The sequence below is a fragment of the Fusarium verticillioides genome, chromosome 1 (genome assembly GCF_000149555.1).
Source record: "Fusarium verticillioides 7600 chromosome 1, whole genome shotgun sequence".
Classification (NCBI taxonomy): domain Eukaryota; kingdom Fungi; phylum Ascomycota; class Sordariomycetes; order Hypocreales; family Nectriaceae; genus Fusarium; species Fusarium verticillioides.
In genome coordinates this window covers 4,069,038-4,090,155 of record NC_031675.1, presented here as the reverse complement: position 1 = coordinate 4,090,155, position 21,118 = coordinate 4,069,038, and the positions used below count along the sequence as shown (strand labels likewise).

Below are 21,118 nucleotides of genomic sequence, written 5' to 3'. Positions count from 1 at the left end.
GTGCGTGCAGTGGCTTGTTTACTTGCTTTCAACGGGCATCAAGGGCAATATCAGATAACATGACTCCAAGAAAATAAATTATAACTTGCAACTCGAATTAGGCCAAGCCAATCGTACATCTCCCATGACTTACAATATGGAGCTTGCCATACCTGCCTTTAGGCTGGTTGTGGTAGTCAATTGCTTATAGGTATAGCTAGCTAGCTCCATGGTCACTGTATAAATTATGGGGCTTGGGTGCTTAACGCGTCTAGACGCGTCTCCTTGGACCCTCACCACCAACTTTCTCTTTACTTCAACTTCCACGACAACCAGAAACGTCGAAACGATCAATTGACAAGTCTGTTGCCAAAATTTCAACCTGCAGCATAATAAACTAAACCTTTTACCATCCATAAAATATCTCATAATGACGGATTCACCAGCCGAAGACGTCCCCGAGACAGTCGCCCGCTCCTCGACAACTTATATCCCACCCTCAGTCCATGGTGAAGCCCTTCTCTCAGGCTCATCATTCAACCACTTCTCCGCCGTTCCCTCCTCCCTACTTCCCAGCGACCCTTCTGATCCATCCTCAGCAACTCCATGTTGTCTCGGTGTCGACGAAGCCGGACGTGGCCCTGTTCTCGGCCCCATGGTCTACGGCGTCTTCTACCTCCCCATAGATCTCTCTGATTCTCTACTTCGTGAGAAGCATCACTTTGATGATTCCAAGGCCCTCACACCTGCTTTTCGCTCAGACCTTATGCGTACACTTTGCACACCTGGCTCGGATCTCCACGACTCTTGTGGCTGGGCAACGGCCTCGCTATCGGCTAGAGATATCGGCGCGAACATGTACCGACCTACAAATGCGTATAACCTCAATGCACAAGCTATGGACGCCACGGTCGATCTTGTAAAGGCTGTGTATGCACTGGGCGTAAACATCCAAGAGATTTACGTTGATACAATTGGCCAACCAGCAGCATATCAAGCAAAGCTGCAGCGCGTGTTTCCTACAGCCAAAATTACGGTTGCCAAGAAGGCGGATAGTTTGTACGCCTGCGTCAGTGCTGCATCAGTATGCGCAAAGGTCACTCGTGATGCCGCGCTCGAGGTTCTCTTTGAAGCGAGGGCGGATGAGGATGAGAAGGATGGCGAGGGTATGGCATGGGGCTCAGGATATCCATCTGACGGACGCTGCGTTGGATGGATGAAGGGCAACATGCATCCTGTTTTCGGATGGGGACCGGAGTGTCGGTTCAGCTGGGGAACAGCAAAGGACATGCTTGAGGCCAAGGGAAATGGTGTCAAGGTTGAGTGGCCACTCGAGGATGACGGTGAGACGAGTAGGCTCACCGATTATTTCCCCTCGGGGGACAAGGATAAGGAGTCATCGGAGCTGGGCAATTGGTTTGGTACGTCGGCTGGCTTGGAAGCATTCTAAATACCCCCAAATCTACTCGGAAACGATTTTATTGAAGCAGTCAATTTTGGTTATCACTTGCGCCAAGTGAATCGAACATATTCTCCTTTTATTTTTACAGTAGACATTATATCCTGTTCGCTAATCATACTCGAGAAGGCCTTGCGCCACTGCTCAGACTTATACACAACCCCTATACATTAAATGTCGTCAATGTCATCCTTCTCCGTAGAAGTCGTGTTGGCCTTCTTGCCCCGACTATCCAAAGTATCCATGCTAATGTTATCGCTGTCCTCGCGCGCAGGCATGCCAACCGCTTGACGTGCTGTATCGGAGTTGGCAATAAAGTCGCGGAGCTGCTGCTTCGCAATCTCGACACCCTGGGTCATAGCAGCATTGCCCATTGAGAGCATAGGACCGAGGAGGTTAAGCGTGTATGCAACATATGTGCCTCCAGCGATAACCAGGATAAGGAGGCAAAGGAAGGGGTTTCGCAGAACTGAAGCGCCGTTTGTTAGCCAAAGCAGAAAGCCCGATCATAGCCGGATAAAACTTACCAGTCAATATCTCGTTCCAGCCAAGGGCAAGGAGTAAACCATAAAAGTACCAAGGAACCTGAGCAACACCACCAATAGCACCTCGTTTAGCTTCGACATAAACTCCATCAGCAGTCTTCTTGAATCGTACAACAAGATCCTGGCGCTTGCCCTCGCTGAGCACCGTCATCTCCTCCTCGAGGCTCTTGCCATCCTCTTCGTCAATACCCCCAATCGGTGCGAGGTCCTCCTCATCACTAGCCTGGACACCGTTGGGCTGAGGTCCAACGAAACCTGGTAAGTCAGGAGGGCCGTATGTCTCCGACAGCCGGAATCTCGAGAGAAGAGGAACAAGGGTGAGAGTAGACTCTCGCGCCTTGGTGTAAATACCCTCAATATCGTCACTGGGACGCCATATCCTGGGTACACCGGCCTCGTCGTATCGGAACTTATCTTCAAAGTTCTCTCGAAGTTTCAGCAGAATATTGCCCTCCATAACTTCTTCCTCGATCTTTTCCCGGAGGGCGTTCCAGCTCTTTCGGCGCAATCGCCATGTGCCGATCTCAACCTCTTCCTGAGTAGCGTCGAAGCTCTTAGCTCGCTCGGCAAATCGAACCTCGGCTTCCTTGACAATGCCCGTGAATACTTTCCATACTCTGTCCCAGAGATCCTTCTCGGTGTCAGGCTTCTCGCCTGTTTCGGGGGCACCACCGCCGGCTCGGCCGCTGCCCAACTTGTTGAACTCGAGACCGACGGCATCGCCAAGTCGAGATCTGACCCAGCGCTCGACACGGGTCGCAAGTCGTCGCATCTCTTCTTTTCGTAGTTTAGCGCTCTCTTCGTCAAGCTCCTTCTCAAAGAGCTTGAGCTGCGACTCGAAGTTAGTCCAGGAGACACCCTCAATGAGTAAGCTCTGAGCCTCAACACCAAAGATATCCAGCGTCTTCCGCTTTTCGTTGGAGACAATTTCGGCAAATTCGTAGCTACCACCAGCCTTTTGCCCAGCCTTCACCTTGTTGGCAACAGCCTCGCCAAAAGCAGTGACACCGGCTTTGTGTGCGGCGGCCAATTGGCCCTGGTAGAGTGCCTTCAGGCGAGTATCAATCTTGCCCTCGAGCTCGTGTCGCTTGCGGGCGTAGACCCCCTTATGGTATCGGCTTGCCTGCACTTCGAAAGCCTTGATGCACTTCTGGCGAGCATCGTTACCAGCCAGGCCAAGATCGGGCAGAACGGTTGGAACACCGAGCTTGGAAGCTTCGCTCTGCTTCTCTTCAAGGGGCGTGACTACGACGTCGAAATCAATCAAAACTTCTCGAGAAATCTCGTCGCAACGGAACTGAGCCAGAAGCTCCTGTTGGGTAGGCAGATCCAGGTCCTTGTTGTTCACAATCTGGTCCCAGATGCCCTCAGCATAAACAGAGAAACCATCGGCAGGAATTCGTCGGTGGTACTCGGGGAGGAAGAGACCACCCTCGAGCTCTTGGTCGCCGTGCAGACCAGGTTTGCCGTGTCGATGTCCAGCCGTAAACCGCGATCCAAGCTTCTGGACCTCCTCGGTGAACTTATCCGCCTGAAGGATCTTGTGGGGCAGGGCAGCAAAGCCAAAGTCGAAGTAGTCCTCGATGCGCGAACCCTCAAGCCCCTGAGGCTTGGAGATGGACGACCAAATCTTAGTCAGGTCCTGAATCAGAGTGGTTCGGAGGTTGCCCAAGGGTGTAGTGCCAAGATGATCGCGAATGACGAAGAAGAGTAGAGATCTAGGGGTTGACCTAGGTAGAGTTAGTAATCGCGCAAGCAATGGGCCACCGTAGAGCTCGGCTTACTGCTTGTCCTTGAGGAACAGCTGCAGGTTGACCTCGAAAACGGTCTTGAGAAGCCCCATGTTCGCACCCTGATACAAACCAACCTGGTGCTCCCAAATGTTGACGATCAAGACCTCGCTGGTGGCCAGCGCAAACAGGGCACTTTTGCGCTCAAAGTCCTGGTCCTCACCGCGCTCTCGACCATCGGTGCCCTCAACATCCATGACAAGGATGTTGTCGGACATCTTTGTGCCTGCGCTCGTCTCGCGCTTGTTCTTAGACATCCAGATACCCTTGGTGGTCTGTCGACGCTCGGTTTCTGACATGACAGAAAAGTCGGTGCCGAAGAGGTTGTTTAGGAGGGTCGACTTTCCGGTCGACTGGGAGCCGAAGACGGAGATAAGATGGTAATTGAAGCCAGAGGCGGCAACATCGGTAACGTTGAGATACTCATTGAGGTGGGTGCTGTAGTGTAGTAGGGTTAGTCGGTACTGTAGACATCATGATGGACAAAGTGGCGGGAACAACTCGACAGCTGTACAGTACATACTTGAACTCCTTATCCTCGTCAATAACCTGGACGCCATGCTCATAGCTTCCAGCCCCCGGCGCCTCGCCGACGGCAGAGAAATGGCCGTTCATGGTATGCGATTGATATATATCAAGGAGAAACGTAGTAGATGTAGGTAGAGGTGGTTTATTCGAGAGCTGGGGCGTGCATCCGTGGATAAAGTACGGGTGGCGACCCTCGTTATGATGAGCTTATGTTATCGTGAGAATATATGCTTCGGGAAGTGTCCCTTTTGTTAATTCGTACAGAGGGAGAAAAGAGTCAGAAACAGGATCGAGAGTTGTTGGGGCAAATAACTAGAGCAGTCGAACGACCAAAAAGTTGTGACCACCTGGACAGAGACAAGGAAGGACAGCAAAGATCCTTGTGACGACGACGGGAATGATGGGGTTGTGAGGTACGTACTTATTTGCTCTTCTCCCCTAGGATTCGACGGTCCGAAGGCGGATTAGCAGTCGAGGTCCCACTGAAGCACCTCCCTATCACTCCTTATATGCAGGTGCTCTACGGTAATTAGCTATACCCCTGCCACATGTTTATTTCTGCCCGTGATTCGGTGTTCAAAAAAGCGGTCACATTGTACTGCAGCAGCTGCCCTAGGACACGCACCGTAGGTGTCCAAGACATGTCATCAGCTGCGTTCTGCTAATAAGAACTTACTACTGCTTAGTCATGAGACTGGTTCTAGTTATAGCGGCTGCTGGCGGGATCGGTCCGGGTGCCACAACAGACGGATCAAGTTATCAAGCTTGAATGGTGTTGCTCTCGGCCAATCAGAGGCGTCTCGCTTGAAGGATGTCCATATGTAACACCCCGCCGAGGGGCATCGAGGGGAAGTTGATAATGATATGAGGTTGAATGGATAAAAGCAACAACTACAATCCATAACCTCCAATATTACAAATCTGAACCTTCAAAATATCAGGTCTCAGGAAAGCAAAAATGTTGATCAACGAGTCTCACGTCGATGTCCCTACCTCTGCCAATGGCAAGGAGGGTACTATGCGTATGTCCAGCTCAACTCTCATCATATGTGATATAAGAAACTTACACTCATGACCAGGCATCTTTGTCTTTCATCCAACTATCCCTGGATATCCTAATGCGCAAGTATCCTGAGTCCTCTTGCGCTGAATCATTCTGACCTTAATTCAGACGCTTCCCTGGTGTGAGTCTTTTCAGCGAGATCTACCAAGGTAAGTCTTCATATTATAATCACATCAACATCACAGCAAGCTCACTCTACTTCTCCAGTCACTGGCCCTGTTGCCCGCTTCGCTCGTCAGATCGCTGGTCAAGGCTACATTGTCGCTGCACCTTCATCTTACCATGACTTCACCGGCCCTGAGCCCCTCAAGTACGATGCCGAGGACACTGATCGTGGCAACAAGTTCAAGATCGAAAAGGTATTCACTCGACAATCAGCACTGTTTACTTGAACTCACTCTAATCAACTGTTATAGACCCTCGAGTCCTATGATGCCGACTCATATGCCACCGTCGATTACCTCCTCTCACTTCCCACCTGTACGGGCCGCATTGGAGCTACAGGCATGTGTCTAGGTGGCCACCTGGCCGTTCGCGCTGCTGTAAGTCTTTCACCTAACATTTTCCCTTCATATCACTCAACAGCTCGGCACAGCTTGACCCTCGCATCTCTGCGTGCGTGGCCTACTTCGCAACGGATATTCACTCCCGCACACTCGGCCCCTATGATGCGCCCAACACTTCATCAACCGCTCCTCCCGACAGCAACCACACCATCGATCTCTTCAACAAGTTCAAGGGAGAGGTCGCCATGATCTTCGGTGTAAAGGACACTCATGTCCCTGATGCTGGTCGCGATCTAATCCGTGCCAAGCTTCGCGAGGCTGGTGTCCCTACCAGCTTCTATGAGTTTGCGTGGGCTCAGCACGCCTTCATCCGTGACGAGCTAAGCAAGGGACGTTATGATCCTGCCATCACCAAAGTCTGCTTCGAGGTTCTGTTGGAACTATTCGGTCGTGTTCTCAAGACTGAGTTGGGGGCAAAGGACGGCGATGTCCCACCTCCAGAGCACGTTTGCTAAATTAGTAGCCTCCACAGACGTAAAGTTCCTTGAGAAACAATTATCCTCAAAATATCTGATTGAAGTGTAATAATAATCTAGATTCTTTACTTCGTGAATATTGAGAGCTGCTGCTCTGCAGTCCCTGGCTGGGTTTCATAAACCGATACATACGCCCAATCTTTTTATACGGATGACCCAATCTGATTTCTAAGGGAGATGACTGTTCTAGTCTCTCGAGTGAACCGAATACCAACATAGAAAAATTCAGTTCCGTCCCAAATAACCACCCCAATATTACTACTTTCAATACACACTGATCAGCCGTTACAGTTCGTATGTCTCACTTCCAGGTCCACTAGCGCTGGGGAGCGGGTGGTTGTCCTTGAGGAGGTGGCCCCTGAGGCGGTCCCTGACCAGGCCTTTGCAGGGGGTGGGCGACATTGTACTGGTTACTGGAGCCGGCATATGGCTGGTAGCCTTGAGAACCCTGGGTTGGGCCGGCAGATAGATTAGAATGGTAGGGCGTTGGGCCCATGCCAGCCTCAGCCTCTTCATCGAAGGGGCCACGGTGAGGGCTGCGAGGGCTTGCTTGCGTCAACGTGATGCTAGCACGAGGAGCCGTCTCGAGAGAAAGTGAGGGGATAGCCTCACCCGCCTTGCGCCGACCCCGAGTGCTCTCACGCTTGAGATCAGTCCGCAAATGCTCGATGTCGCGGTTGCGGTTGACTTCATCATCATGAGAGCCTAGTGTGTGGTTGTCACTATTATCCCAGACACCAAGGCCGGCGGCAGGGGGCCGTGAGTTGAAGCCTTCGGCGGCCTGGGCCTGGCTCTCCTGGGTGTTCTCCTGCTTCGAGGTTGGGACCATGCGAGCTTCATCAGTGGCCTTAGCAGCCTCCTCACGGCTGTTCTTGGCGAACTCATCGGTAACAGTAACAGAGTAAGAGGGGTTTGTAGGTCCACCAAGAGGCTCGCCGCCACCACCAGGGGCAATGAGAGGCACCTTCTTCAGAGCCAGGGCAAGTGCACACATGAACTTAGAACGGCGGCTGGCGCGGACGGAATCGTTGTGCCAGTTGGACTTGTGAGCGATGGTGACATAGAGCAGAAGCTTGTCGAGGTTACCGACACCGCCAACGCTAATGCTAAGATCAGGCTGGAAGTCACGAGCATTCTCGGGTTGTCGAACAAACTTCTCCATCTCGAGGCGGAGAAGTTCAATGTCCTCGAATGAGGTATCGAAAGAAACGTTGACTTCGACGGTTTCGTGCATGGCCTTGCTACGAGATATATTTTCGATCCAGATGTTGTTGAGCTGAATGTTGGGCACTTGAACTGTTTGCATGGTGTCCAGTCGGTGGAAAACAGAGTAGAGGAGGGAGATCTTGTTGACAACCATCCTGGTGCCACTGATATCGACACGATCACCGACATCGTAGGGGTGCTTGACGAAAAGGAAGATACAAGAACCGAGGAATTCCTGGGCAGTAACCGCGAAGATGAAAGATAGAGAAAGCAGGGTAGTTCCGGCAGTGGTGAGGGTGGTAATGAAGCTGCTCTGGAAGAAAGCAACTGAGGGGCTTGTCAGTAAAGTTCAAAACACACTTCCGAGGTGAGACTTACGGAAAACGAAAATAACGATCAGCAGGACGACGACAAGAAGAATCTTATCAAAAGCCTGAAGAGCCTGACCAATATCCTTCATACCTTCGGCGATGGCCTTTCTCTCGGTACCAATCTCGACAACCTTTCGAACCATCTCATCGAGACTAATATCACCATTGTCGTCACCGTCGATCATATAGAATGATTCCTCAGCCTCTTCCTTGTAAGCAGGTCCAAGAACCTCCTGGAAGTCATCCAGAACAAGTGAGTTGTGACCCTCAACAACGTAAGACATCCATATACGTCGACCCATTGCCTCAGATGACTTAGTCTTCTCAAGAGCTTCGATGACAATAGAATGAGCGGAGTTGGGGTTGAAAACTTGTCGGCCGGCGATCTCAGAGGCAAGGTTGCCAAAAACGGAGGTAACCTTGTCTCCGATCTTGCCAACTTCTCCAATGAGCTTCATGGGGGTGGCAGAGCCGTTGCGCTTGTGTCCCTTCTTACCACGGAGCATCACCTCAATGCTATCATTAATGATGGCATCCTCATCAGCGAACTCGTGACAATGGAGAGGGAAGAGGGTTCTAGAGGCATCGAAAAGAAGCCCGAGCAAGTGAACCTCACGCTTAGACTCCCTGATACGGTTGGCAAACGATCGCTGATGGTAGGAGATGCCGATCAGTTGGACAATCGCTTTTTCGCCGAGGAAGACAGCTGAAGAAACGAAAAGAGCACCAAGGACACGGCCCATAGTGCGGACCCACGGGACGTAGTTCTTGCCTCTATCTTCCTCCATCCAGAGGTTCTTGAAAGTGACATAAGAAGCCAAGGCCCAGAAGAAGAAGGAGAAAGGGAGGATGAGGTTTCCCAAGACAGTCGCGTATTTGCGAGTACCCTTGCTGACGACGCCAGTAAAGAACATGAAGAGCGAGGGTAAGAACCAAGCAACAATCTTTGCGATCCAGCATGAGAGCCACATGATGAGAACCCAGAGGAAGATTTTGAAGAGCGGAGGGCCATCGTCGCCAGACCTGTCACCATCTCCGTTCCATTTGCCGACAGGAATGCCATCCTTTTTGCCAATGGCGGCGAGGACAATCAGGGGAATGGCCAAGAGAAGACCGACGGGGACGACGTATACAAGGTATCTGGTGACAACAGAGAAGCCAATAATTTTGTAGTAGAGTCTACCCATTGGGTTCAATGTGGTTTCCTCTCCTCCGGTACCGCTGCGAGAGAGACCATCACCCATTCTCCTTCGACGGCCACGGTGACCTTGACCGGTGAGTTTCTCGTCCTCGGTAGGAGAGTTACTATCCATGGTAGAGGGTTGAGGCATCTCGGCCTTCCTCATACCACTCCGGGCAGAGGCATTGCTCTTGACCGGGGTGAGCTGAATACCGTCGCCCATTTCGTCATTGCTGTTGGTGCCACCAAGGGGAACGAAGCCTGTGTGAGAGTGACGCGAATTGCGGGGAGACAAAGAAACGTGGCGATTAACCATTCTCGTGTGCAGTTATATATCAAACTCCAACCAGGGAGTTGAAAGTGTGGGAGTATTCGATGTGGTGGCCTGAATACTTCGATTTAAGAGGTGATCGACCCGTTGGCGTGAGTCGAGGCCGATGATGAAACCGATAGGCGTTTGAAGATTGGAGGTCGGGCAGTGCTAGCAGGATATGAGACGGTGGTAGGATATCAAATCCTTAGCCGCAATGATCTGCTTGCGCTCCTAGGGTGTCTAGGAGTCAGGTAGGAATGGGGGTGATTATCCTTTTGCTGAAGACTTGCTCCAAGCTAGATATGCCAATGCTCGGCTTAATGCTGTGCTGTATGCCGATGATGTAGTAGATTCAAGGAAATAAATGCAAACAAAAACGCTACAACGATCCCATGTGTTTCTCCTCCTCTTTTTTGCAGGTATAGGACAAAGAGCGAAGGTGATCTGCAGTCTTCTCCAGCGAAGACGAACAGGAATAAGTTGATGGTTGTTGGTGCTACCTGAGGTGAAATGAGCAAGAGAGAGAGGGAGATCAAACCTAGGAGCTAGGAAACAAACAGAAGATGGGAAGCTTTCAAAAGAAGGGCAAGCCTAGGCCAGGGTGGGAGGGCCGTGGTTATAATAGGGACTGGAACGAGAGTCGGTGGAGAAATGATGAAGAGGAAGAAAAGAGAGAAAGGGAACGACTAGAAAGAGAGGTTGAAGTCAATCATTGACGAACGAGGTTTCGGGGATCATGGATTGGGTGGGTGTTCCTTGTTACTTCCCTGTCGGACTTGGCTCTTGCTCAAGCTCGTGTGAGTGCGAGATATTTACAAATTACACTGTGACATCCACTATCATGGTGTGCTTTTTTTTTTTTTCTTATGTACTAAGTTAGGCTAGGCCTGGCTTTGTTGCTATTTGAGGTTTGTCCGCCTTGCCATCCAAGCACAATCCCAGAAATACCAAGCCGGGACTCAGATACCGTCAGCAACAAAAGGGGTCCCCGATTGTTTTTTTCTTCCTACTCACGGGCGGGTCATGGCTCCGGAGAACTTAGGGGCCGTGAATCCACCAGCAGCGCGTCTTCAGTCATGGCGAAAAGCCAACCACCCACTCAAGTTATTCTCTCCACTGAGTAGGTATGGACCAAGTCCAATTGGGTCCTGGGTCATTAGGGCCTTCAGGGCTCCCCTCCCGCTGGATCATGAGCCCTACCAGCTGAAAAAGGATCCGCGACAGGGTCCCCAGACACTGGGCACCTCTGCAAGTTTTTTTCTTTTTCACTTTTTTCCTTTCATCTGCTGTATGCCGGGCTTCAGGGGCACCCGGCCCCCCAAATGTCGGCGTTTGTCCAGTAATATGTCAGAACTGCAGCGGTTCTCAACGCCGGGCCAGGGGGAGGCGCCGCCCCCCGGCAGCCACAAACAACCACTGACAAGCTGGTCTCAGATACCCCTTTGTTTCACGTCTCCAAATCGGGCTGGGGTGCTACGCGGCGGAAAACTCAACACATACGCGAAATACTGTACATGTACAGTGCAGTTATGACAAGAAATATGTAGGATTCAACCAAGGATGAGACGTGGGCTTATACGAACGTGATTTTGGCAGGCAAATGCATGACATTTCACAGCTTTAACAATCAAAGCCTGTGTATGTCTCGGTTTGCCTGTTCAAATCACCCTCGGCCACCAACAGGCCACCCATTTACACCGTAAGAAGAATATCTTTACCATGATCAGAAGCACACATACCCAAGTAAGGGAAGAAACATAGCAAAAACTGGGTACTAGAGGCGATTCTCGATACGAGAGATCAGTCAATCACCGATGCACAGCACCAAGAGTTGGCATCTAACCATATCTTCTCCATATTTGTTCCACCCAGCACTGCCCACCAAGAAAGCTTCGAGCTCTCGAGGCGTCCCTTCATGGCAAAGATTTACACCAGAGATCTCAATGGGTCCATATACCGATCCCACATCGGGAGCTGACGTTTTGACGCCAACAACTGCCACAGTGAAACACGGTACGAGTTCCCCCTGATCTGTGATGGTTCGAATGTTGTTGAAAGAGTTCGGCATGCTGCACATGGTGAGAATCATTACGAAAAGTTCTTATTCGATGATGGACTTACAAAGGGTCGATGGCGGCTCAACAAGTCGTAGGCTAACGATTAGCCTCTCGTGCCTTCAACGGCTGAGTTTCCTTTTTGTGTTGTTGATCCCCGACTAGCACACCTTTGCATAATTGACGCGCAATTAATAAGACATTGAAGACAAGACGAAACCAACCACTTTTTCTTTTCGTCATTCCCGGGAATTCTAGCGTCTACGCCACCAGAGCCGCCAACTGCCGCAGCTGTCGGTATCTTTAGACAAAGTTTACATACGCTGATCAAATATCTTGACGTTGATATTGGCGAGCATGTTGAAGCTGCTTTCTATGATGCTGCCTATGGATATATCCTTCTGGCCATTTCATCTTCTACTCCATGATGCATCTTCGGCTCACCATACCAAGACTTATTTCCTGCTTCAAGCCCCTCTCATCTTGCCACTGGCTCAGAATGAACCAAACGAGCCATGATGTTTACCCCTGCAGACACGAAGTGACCTCAAGTCATGCTATCCCGCATTAGCCTGTGTCAACGTGTCAGAATAAGGGTGACGGCAAGGGGGAAAACGCTCGCTAGTTAGTCCACGCCTTGACCTCCATCCACTGTGATGGAAGTCAAAGTCAAAAAAGTCGAGACCGTGAATTGTTTTTCTTTTTTTAGGTTTCATCGTGGATTGAAATGGTAGAGTTTGCGGATATATGAAACGAGACGAGGACACGTTGATAATAATTATGTCCCCCTATTTCTTCGCAAGGCGACATTAAATTCGGTTCATCTCCCGGTGCCAAGATTGTGTCTTTGCTATCCTGATGGAGTGTAACCCTACCTACACTGACACTGGGAGTTGGGACGACGTCGAAACTGGAACTCGAGAGGACCGACAGTTTGGGTCATCGCTTGGCTTACTATCCCACCAACCGCATTTCCTCTGTTACTCTTTCAACTTCAACTGCTGCTATACTTTGCTATTATCATCTTCAATGATCATTCTCACAGTTGCTAATCTGCTGGACCCTTCATGTCTCACTCCTCACCCACAGTGCCCATCCACCTTCGACAACGTAATGTCGATCCCATTATTCACGAGGAATCCACGCAGGTCGATCAGCAGTCTCCGCTTCAGCCAGCAACAACAAGAAAATGCAACGTGATCTGATCGATCAGACATCCCGGGAAAAGCTTGGCCGTGCTCTTGCTCTACTGTAGAAACGCCCAAAGAATTCTCACTCCCCCAGTTCGTATCGTCGGGTATCGTAAACGAGGAGAAGCTACACAGTATGTGCGTCACTCACTGAGCTAAGCGCGCGCAAGCACTATGACGTTGAAAGAATAAGAACTTGTATGGGGAGACGGTGTGCCTCCTCGATTTACAGTAGACGCCCGTGTCGGCCTCGGCGTTATCGTCTCACTTCCCAATTCAGCTCTGTTACTGAGCATCAACGCCTTTTGGGCATTTATCTCTTTCCAACCCATCCGAATGTTGATCAAGTGGGGATGGTGATCATCTCCCGAGGCCCCGAATGAGAATGACGGAATTCCTACCTTGGGCCAAGACTGGTTCAGTTGAGGAAGCCCGCTTCGCTTTCCGCTATCACGACGTCACTCACATCGAACTAAGGAGCCCGGCGAATTTCAGCGTCAGGTTTGGATGAATAACGATCAGAGACGTAAATAGCACAGACGATGCAGACCATTACATAGGCACTCCGCTCCGTACATATCATACAGACAATAACTAGTCTTCACCTGACGTCACTTGGCTAGAAACTAACACACTTATTTCTCCTCTTTCGTGGAGTATTCATCTCCCTTAGTTAAATACAAGGCCGAATTCCATTTCGCTTGCTACTTTCTCATGCAGGGTATCATAAGAGTACAGTACAGACAAAACTGTTCAAATCAATCAAGTCTCCCATAAGCAAACGCCGAATGTCATGATATCACAATCTCTACCATCAACCTCATCGTGTCGTCTGAACTCCTGACGTAAGTCCAATTGTATCCTTCAACTCAACTTTTGCCTTATCGTTTTCATAGCCAAAGTCACTGCTGTGATTGTCCTCGGGTTCGCCAACGGTGTCGAATTGATACAGCGGCTCCAGTCTCGCTTCTCGTTGGAACAAGATCCATCGTCTAATCCACCAGGGAAGCACTTTCGTAAGTTGATATCTCATAAAGACACGAGTGGGCACTGCAAAGATGTAGTCCAGCTCCTCAAGCGTCCGCTGTTTTGTTTCTGGTAGCAGCAAGAAGATCATGACCAACGCGACGATGTTGAAGCCTGCATACATGCCAAAAGCACCAATGGCATGCAATCTAGCCAACATCAGTGGGAAAGTTATAGACAATACTGCCGCCCAAAAGAGGCAGGTTGCCACAGCCCACGACATGCCGACCTCACGATGCGACAGTGGAAACACTTCAGCCGAGTATGTGAAAGGCACAGGTCCCTCGCCAGGTGAGTAAAAGGCCGCGAAGAGATAGACAAAAAACGCAACCAACGCCATGTGAGCTCCGCCTGTGCCTGGGATCAAAGTACACAGACCTGCTGCAAGCAGTGTCCATGCCATCTGAGGAAAGGTAAAGAGTAGCAGAGATCGTCGACCGAAGGTGTCTATGGTCCATATTGCAGGCCAGGCAAAGACAAAGTTAACCAGTCCAAACCCCATCGATGCCAGCAGAGCTTGGTTATCGTCAGCACCTGCATCTCGAAACACACTAGTCGAGTAGAACGCGATAATGTTGATCCCACACATCTGTTGGGCAATCATGACGACGAATGAGGCCACAGTAGCACGGCGCACGCGAGGAATGGTGAAAAGTTCGATGAAACGTTTGGCATAATGTGCCTCGCCAATAAAGTCCAGTTCGACCTCGAGTTGCGCATGGATATAGTATAGATCGCGAGCGGCCTGGATCGGGTGGTTTCGTAGACGTAACAGGGATTTCATCGCATCTTGGTAGCGGTTCTTCTTCATGTACCAACGAGGTGATTCTGGGCAGAAGTAAATCAAGCACATCAAGGGTACAGCTGGGATGAACGCTGATCCTAGTTGGAATCTCCATGCGTTATGGCCGATTTTCGTAACAGCGACATTCGCACACGTTCCTAGGAAGATACCGAAAGCCGTCCACATCTGCCAACTCATGACGAAGGCTCCTCGAATCGGGGCGGGCGAGTTTTCCGCGGCAAAGATGGGGACTGTATCACATGTCAGCTACGAGGTCCTGGCGACGTGGTGGTGGTTTTGGAGAGGAAGAAACTCACCTGTTGAAGCCTTGGTACCCATTCCAATACCAAGTAATACACGACACGCAAAAAGTTGTCTCCAGGTGTTACAGAAAGCGCTTCCAATGACAGGCCAGAGACAAAAGTTGGCCGAGAAGAATATCGTGCCGCGACGACCCCAGCGGGAATTCAGGGGATCCGAAAGCCAACAGCCAAACAGAGCTGTTCCGATGTAAGGGGCAGAGTTGACGAGGCCGACGAGGAGCTTGTCGTGTATACTTTCGCTGCCAATATCGAAAGCATAGGGGAACTCCAAATTCGCTCCATTTGAACCTGTTTGATCCCATCCTTGTACGGCAGCGCCGATGGAGCATGTCGCAACGGTCAGGTACAGGACAAAAGGGACTCGCCACTTGTGGAGGATTTCGTCCCTGAGCGCTTGTATCTCTGTGTCGTCAAGCTTTTCGTCTCCATCGATATCCTCATAGCCAGTAGGGTCCTGCGCAACTAGAGCGCCCTTGCGAATGAGTGGGCGGTACTGTTCTAGTTCCTTTTTTCGACAAAAGTCATCAACGTCAGCTAGAAGTCTTGCTCGTGGAAGGCCCCAGAGGGGATTCTTGATTCTTGGGCGATGTTAGTTAGTCATAAGGACTGAGCGGGCGTGCCGAGGTTCAGTGAGCGTACTTGGCTTCAATGTTTGCATGGAGGTTGACATAAGCCTCTGAAGGACGCCGTGCATGTTCTATCATGGAACTAGAAGGATATTCATTGGTGGTCCTTGACAGACTGAGAGCACTGATCAGCATGCATGTAGATCGACAACGGGATAGCAAGGGCAGAATATACCGTTCTATGTCGTCTTCGCCGCGATTCGGCGCCATCTTGTGTTGAAGAAAGCCAGTGACTGGTAAAGTGAGATTGAGGGACGGACTGTGGCCGGTGGGTTGAGAGTGAGAGTAAGATGAGGTTGGTCGGAGAAACGGGCGGTTGCCCCGATTGAGAAAAGACAACACCAATGGTATTGTTCGGGGTGCGCAAGTCGTGGGCGGGTTAGTTGACAATGAGACGAGGCGTAGTTAGTACAGGGACAGTCGAGTTGAGCCCGGTTGATTGATGAGTCCTTTCAAACCGTTTCTAGCGGGTGTCGTCGGTCGATCGCTTCAAGATGTGGGGTTAGAAGCCGGGGAGATGAGAAGAATGAGGTACAGTCAACGCCAAAGCCGAGGAAAAGAGAGTGAACGATGACAGTTTAGTTGTCGCGATTGCTGGGGGAGATTAGACGTGATGTGAGGATTAATATTATATAAAAATCAACCGAGCAGTTGACTGAGAATGAATTGTCGTGGATTTGGTTAAAGAGTTTGGAGGAGGCAAAGTTGATGAGTTGAGTCGAAGGATCCCCGGCCGTTGGTTTGATTAGCCTAGTTGAGTTGAGTCGAGTCGAGGCGAGTCTGGGGTGAGACGACGAGGCTTGGTCCGGGGCACACTACCTAAAGTCAAGTTGCTGTACGTATGTAGTAGTACTGGACCTAAGACTATAATGGCAGCTTCTTGAATACCTACCAAGTGACGGGGATAATAATGCACTAAGAGTGGTGGTACTCCTCCATCTTACATCGAATTTCAAAGTTCGAAAAGACAACAAATATTTGGTTGAATGGATTTACGAGAAAGACGCTGCGCTTTATTCGGGCTTTGACCGGTGACCCAAGGACAAGGACAAGAACAAGACCAACATGGGGGAGACAGGGTAGAGGACAAGGGTCTGAATGACAAGGGTCTTGACTTCGGTTCGTTATTTGCAGGGATCATCTATCAGCTTCGAGACTTGTCTTTGGGTCACAACAACATTGGCAATTCTTTATATTGATACTGGCTTGCCAATATGCGTGTACATTCAAGTCAATCTCCTCCTTGTCTCTTCTTCTTGTAGAGAGTCTAATGTCCCATGTTTACTCATGTCAGTTAACAGCATGGCATATCCTCGTCTTCATAGCTTAGCCCAAGGGACATGCCGAGCTTCGTTGATTTGTTTTTGTCCTTTTGAGTTCTTCCTGACCATGTAAACCGCGGAACTTTCATACAAGAACATAGTTCTCTGACAGCTCAAAGTCAACATGTCCATTACCTCGAAAGAGCATCTTCAGACAAGGCCCCCTTGTCTCGGTTCCATCGTCACTGTACAAAGTGTCTGGCATCCATCCCTCCATCCTTTCAGCCTCTGTGCCGCCTCCCTGCAACCCTACTCAACGTGCCAAACTTTTGTTCCGAGAGACAAGTCAGAGTCAAATAGCATGTTGCTGTAACCAACACATGTAATCACAAGGTACCATGCATGTCTCATGATCAAACCCAAAATGACAACTTCAAAGTTGGGAGTGTGTTTTTTTCATGATCCAAGACAATCAAGATCAAGGATTTCATAATTCCCCCGGCGAACTGTCTATAGCAGTCAATGATCTGCGCAATCACACATATCGAATCCTCCGGATGCAAGAGAGGTAGGGAACATCACTCATTTCTGTCGTGAAGGATTCCTCGGGTCTTGAGAACAGCATGGATCTACATCGCATTGCTTATTTATTCGGTTAGCCGTTTTGGCTTATCCGTTCTCACACCCTCCGAACCAGCTCCGACTAATAATGAAGTGCAACGTTTGAGGGTTGGTTACACGTGATGCTACATGGAATCCAACGGTGTGCTACAATTTTGTTTATTGTTTCTAGTCTCTATTATGAATAATATCGTCGAACGAAACGCTTTTTCGTTTGAATTCCCCAATTACCCCAGAATTCCAAAGAATGACCTCATTTGCTTCTCTCCCGGGCTCCTTGGCTTCTTCTTCAGCTCAAGGCAACAGAATTTCCTGCATCGTGAGTGGACGTCCCCCGGGTAGCCTCATCTCCACCAACACCACAGACTCTTATCTTGATACATACCCTTTCTTTCTCGCATTTTCCCCAGGGAACCCCAGCTCATCCGCCCCAACTATGATACATACCCGACATGTTCTTGTGCGATCCCCAGATGCCCCGTGGTTTCTGAGATCCTTCGGCTCGTAAATCTGTCCAATCGTGAGGTCGCAACATCAACTATCCACACCTACCAGAAAGGCTGGGCTCTCACATGGTAGGTAGAAAATACCACTATAGCAGTAGAGTGCAATAACTAGTATCGTGTAGCATGCTTACACATTCTCGGAGTCGCCGATGTGATTTCCTCGCCTTTATCTTGATTAGGATGGTAAGCCCCCGAAAGATCCGAATATTATATACCAAACAAGGCTCTCGTAAATGTTCAGTGACACCATCTTACATTTTGTGTGCCCAGAATGCCTAGAACTGCATTGTATCGAGGTTCACATTCACCGCTATTTGGAAAACGATTTCCGAGGTGACCACATATTATTCTCAGTAAACAAGTGCCCATTATAAGCGACCATATACATACATATATGCGACAATTCGCAAAGTATCAACCGAAAGAAGCAACACCATATATGCCCTGAAGAAAGAAACAACTGAATAACTCCGCTCAACAATGCACGCCATTGCAAACCTCGACAGTATCCCACAAAGCATCATTTCTTAGGTACGCCCCTCAGAATATCCGTCACCTTCATCCTCAGATCCATGAACGTCTTATCCTTCTTATCCAACTCTTCAAGCAGCTTCTCGTACTTGGCCTGCCACTCATCCGCAGACAACTTGGATGCTGATTCCGCGGACATAGCTTCGGGACTCGGCTCTTTAAAATCGTCAAGCATCTCCACTGGCACAGCGATTTCCATCTGATACTGGCCCCTGAGATGACCTAGGCCGTATATCCATTCACATGTATACTTCATCGCGCCGTCTTGCAGGCCAACGCGTTTGAGTCTCGTCGTCCCGGCCAGGAGGTACCCGCCCCCTGTCATGGCAGCTAGGTTGATCAAAAACATGTCCGGTGATGCTGCCTTTCTGTACAAGTCTTCGAGAACCGAGTTGACGATCGCCATCGCTTCAGTCGTTGAGCATGCATGTGTTGGATTTCCTTCAGCATCGAGCCAATCTGCACCGAAGAGGCTGCGCATCATATAACCGATAACCTCATCCACGTTGGTCCGTTCTTTAAGCCTCTCGAAATACAACCTTGGAACGTCCTTTTGTTGTGACATTGTATCCTCAGCTTGATGCTGTCGTGACGTAGTCACTTCGTCCGTAGCTCTTGCAAAGTTCGATGATGTTCCGACGTATGTGTGTGGAGGAGGAGCCTGAGTTTCACCGGGGCCGTTGATGACCACGACTGGGGGAGGAGTTGCAAGTCTAACACTGCCTGATGGTCTTTCGGGAACTTGTAAAGATATACTCGGGCGAGAAGGCTTCGGTGGAGCAGGGGTAGGATGCGGCTGTGATGTTATCGAGGGGATCGAGAAACTATTCTCTGATTGTCCACTGTCTACCCCGGGAGCTGAGACTGGCGGAGTACAAATGGGGGCTACGGGTTCCTCAGGGGTTGTTGTGGTGGTCGTGGTAGGAAACGGAGGCAGAGAAGCATCTATAGGAGTTCTATTCATCGGTGGCCGTCCTCGTGGTTTGACACCACCGTTGGGGACTCCAGGTCTCCATGCAGAGGACACATTCTTAGGCCCTCTCCGCTGCGTCGTAAGCCTCGGCTTGGACGGTGTAACAGCAGACTGTGGCTCAAGAGCATCGTCCCAGAAAGATCTCCTCGAGTTCGGTGTGATAGCAGACTGCGGCCAGCGAAACAGAGGCGTCTGCTGAGAAGCATCACTCGGAGTCCACGGTGCAGCGCTTAGCCTCGTGGGATCTGCTGACAATGACATGGACATAGGACCGCTTACGGCCTCAACGGCTGATGACGGTGCGAGGTGAGATCTCTGAGCGGGAGAAGTGGCTGTGTCATCATCAACGGGACGCTTTCTCCCTCTCTTTGGCCGTATGTGTGGGAAAAGAGCCCTCAGAGCCATGTCATCCTCGAGAGCCACACCATCGCGGATAGGCTGGCTCGTAGGGTTACTGTCAGTAGGGATACTTGTCCAGTAATCATTCGGAATGTCCATCAGATACTCGAAGAAGGCCTTGACGTGCATGGAATTCATCCACTTCTAGACTGGCCTTTAGTGTGTAAACCTTGAGTTTGGGTGGCTCTCCACCACATACCTTTAATCTCACGCCATACTGTGCAACTTTCTGGGCGCTCTCCTCCTTGCTCGGGTCTGGGGGCTCAACACCAAGCTTCGTAGTCAATTCCGTCCATGTCCGTATCTCACTTTTGTAGAATTTGCGGACGAGCTCATAGATGGCGAACGTGTTGAAGGACTTGCCGCCGCTGCGAGGAGGATTACGGAATGCCTCTCTCAGACTTGTCGTGTCAGTAGAGAGCGGCACTGCCGGATTGCAAAAGAGAATAAAGTCAACGTAAGCATCCTCTACCGTGTTCTCGGAAACGTCACGGTCCGGAAGGCCCGGTCGCGTGGTCGGAGGCGCAGCGGATCCGGCCCCCGATGCGCCGGGCTGAGGTGGAGGCTGAGTCTGGGCCGGACTCGGAGCCGGAGGAGAGTTGTTGACAGAGGCAGGTGACGGCATTTCGAGTTCATCTCTTCAAGTTTTTTCTTGGCCCTGAGTTATTTCAGCACGTCACGTCTTTTACGTAGTCGAGTTTGCTGTTTCGTGTTTCGTTTCATGTGAGAATTGGGGGTAAACAGAGACAGACAAGAGGTGAGTCTGAAGGATGAGATTTGAGACATGAACTCGCCGGCTGATCCAACGGGGCAACGGACAAGACGAGCAAACGAACCAAGGCTTAAGGATTGTCTTTGAGAGCAACAGTATTCCAGTTCAAGACAGTTTAAGAGTGTGACAGCCTTGCAGATGCTATTTAGCGAAGAGTATTTCTACGCGTTTCAGATATGAAAGGGGGATTCATGTTGCAAATTAGGCCACCAAGCGATGGAGCAAAAGAGGCTAAATTTAGCAATTGGCCCAGGATGAGGAGTTTCTGCTTACTGCCACTGTAGATCTATGCCTACGTCTATACCTATCTATCCGTATCTCGTATACAGTAAGACGGCCGTGCACAATCGAGTTTTGCCGTCATCATTCACCAAGCGAAAAGCTTTTCTCTTAACGTTAGTACATTCATACTTCTTGACGCCATTGTACATAAGGTAGGCAGCCAATCTATCACAACTCTAACAAACCCGTATAATTCCCGACATACTCACTTTGTGATTCTCATTGGTTCTCTCAACTAACATGGCCATTTAAACAAACGAGCTGTGTACAGTAATCAAAACCCTTTACTAATC

General features: G+C 50.0%; 7 protein-coding genes across 7 annotated transcripts; 2 read left to right on the top strand and 5 right to left on the bottom strand.

Annotated features, from left to right (window-relative positions):
• Positions 1–298: 298 nt before the first annotated feature.
• Positions 299–1,604, top strand: FVEG_00724 (ribonuclease H2 subunit A). The gene has a single exon (XM_018887319.1). The coding sequence runs from the start codon at positions 410–412 to the stop codon at positions 1,427–1,429; it is 1,020 nt and encodes a 339-aa protein (XP_018743063.1). The 5' UTR covers positions 299–409; the 3' UTR covers positions 1,430–1,604.
• FVEG_00725 (protein SEY1) lies at positions 1,404–4,686 on the bottom strand. Its single transcript, XM_018887320.1, has 4 exons — positions 4,297–4,686; positions 3,768–4,211; positions 1,966–3,713; positions 1,404–1,907 (listed from the first exon to the last, which is right to left on the bottom strand). The coding sequence occupies exons 1-4, from the start codon at positions 4,386–4,388 to the stop codon at positions 1,609–1,611; spliced, it is 2,583 nt and encodes an 860-aa protein (XP_018743064.1). The 5' UTR covers positions 4,389–4,686; the 3' UTR covers positions 1,404–1,608.
• A 330-nt stretch (positions 4,687–5,016) lies between these two features.
• On the top strand, positions 5,017–6,950 carry FVEG_00726 (carboxymethylenebutenolidase). Its single transcript, XM_018887321.1, has 6 exons — positions 5,017–5,323; positions 5,381–5,423; positions 5,473–5,513; positions 5,572–5,723; positions 5,781–5,906; positions 5,960–6,950. The coding sequence occupies exons 1-6, from the start codon at positions 5,260–5,262 to the stop codon at positions 6,383–6,385; spliced, it is 852 nt and encodes a 283-aa protein (XP_018743065.1). The 5' UTR covers positions 5,017–5,259; the 3' UTR covers positions 6,386–6,950.
• FVEG_00727 (hypothetical protein) lies at positions 6,342–10,320 on the bottom strand. Its single transcript, XM_018887322.1, has 2 exons — positions 7,991–10,320; positions 6,342–7,939 (listed from the first exon to the last, which is right to left on the bottom strand). Exons 1-2 carry the CDS (start codon positions 9,477–9,479, stop codon positions 6,723–6,725), a joined length of 2,706 nt encoding a protein of 901 aa, XP_018743066.1. The 5' UTR covers positions 9,480–10,320; the 3' UTR covers positions 6,342–6,722.
• Positions 10,321–11,007: 687 nt separating this feature from the next.
• Positions 11,008–11,669, bottom strand: FVEG_00728 (hypothetical protein). Its single transcript, XM_018887323.1, has 2 exons — positions 11,598–11,669; positions 11,008–11,545 (listed from the first exon to the last, which is right to left on the bottom strand). The coding sequence occupies exon 2, from the start codon at positions 11,542–11,544 to the stop codon at positions 11,281–11,283; it is 264 nt and encodes an 87-aa protein (XP_018743067.1). The 5' UTR covers position 11,545; positions 11,598–11,669; the 3' UTR covers positions 11,008–11,280.
• Positions 11,670–13,322: 1,653 nt separating this feature from the next.
• On the bottom strand, positions 13,323–16,437 carry FVEG_00729 (hypothetical protein). The gene is made up of 4 exons (XM_018887324.1): positions 15,655–16,437; positions 15,493–15,594; positions 14,848–15,431; positions 13,323–14,781 (listed from the first exon to the last, which is right to left on the bottom strand). Exons 1-4 carry the CDS (start codon positions 15,687–15,689, stop codon positions 13,541–13,543), a joined length of 1,962 nt encoding a protein of 653 aa, XP_018743068.1. The 5' UTR covers positions 15,690–16,437; the 3' UTR covers positions 13,323–13,540.
• A 1,757-nt stretch (positions 16,438–18,194) lies between these two features.
• FVEG_00730 (hypothetical protein) lies at positions 18,195–20,903 on the bottom strand. Its single transcript, XM_018887325.1, has 2 exons — positions 19,971–20,903; positions 18,195–19,915 (listed from the first exon to the last, which is right to left on the bottom strand). Exons 1-2 carry the CDS (start codon positions 20,394–20,396, stop codon positions 18,389–18,391), a joined length of 1,953 nt encoding a protein of 650 aa, XP_018743069.1. The 5' UTR covers positions 20,397–20,903; the 3' UTR covers positions 18,195–18,388.
• Between the last annotated feature and the right edge of the window lie 215 nt (positions 20,904–21,118).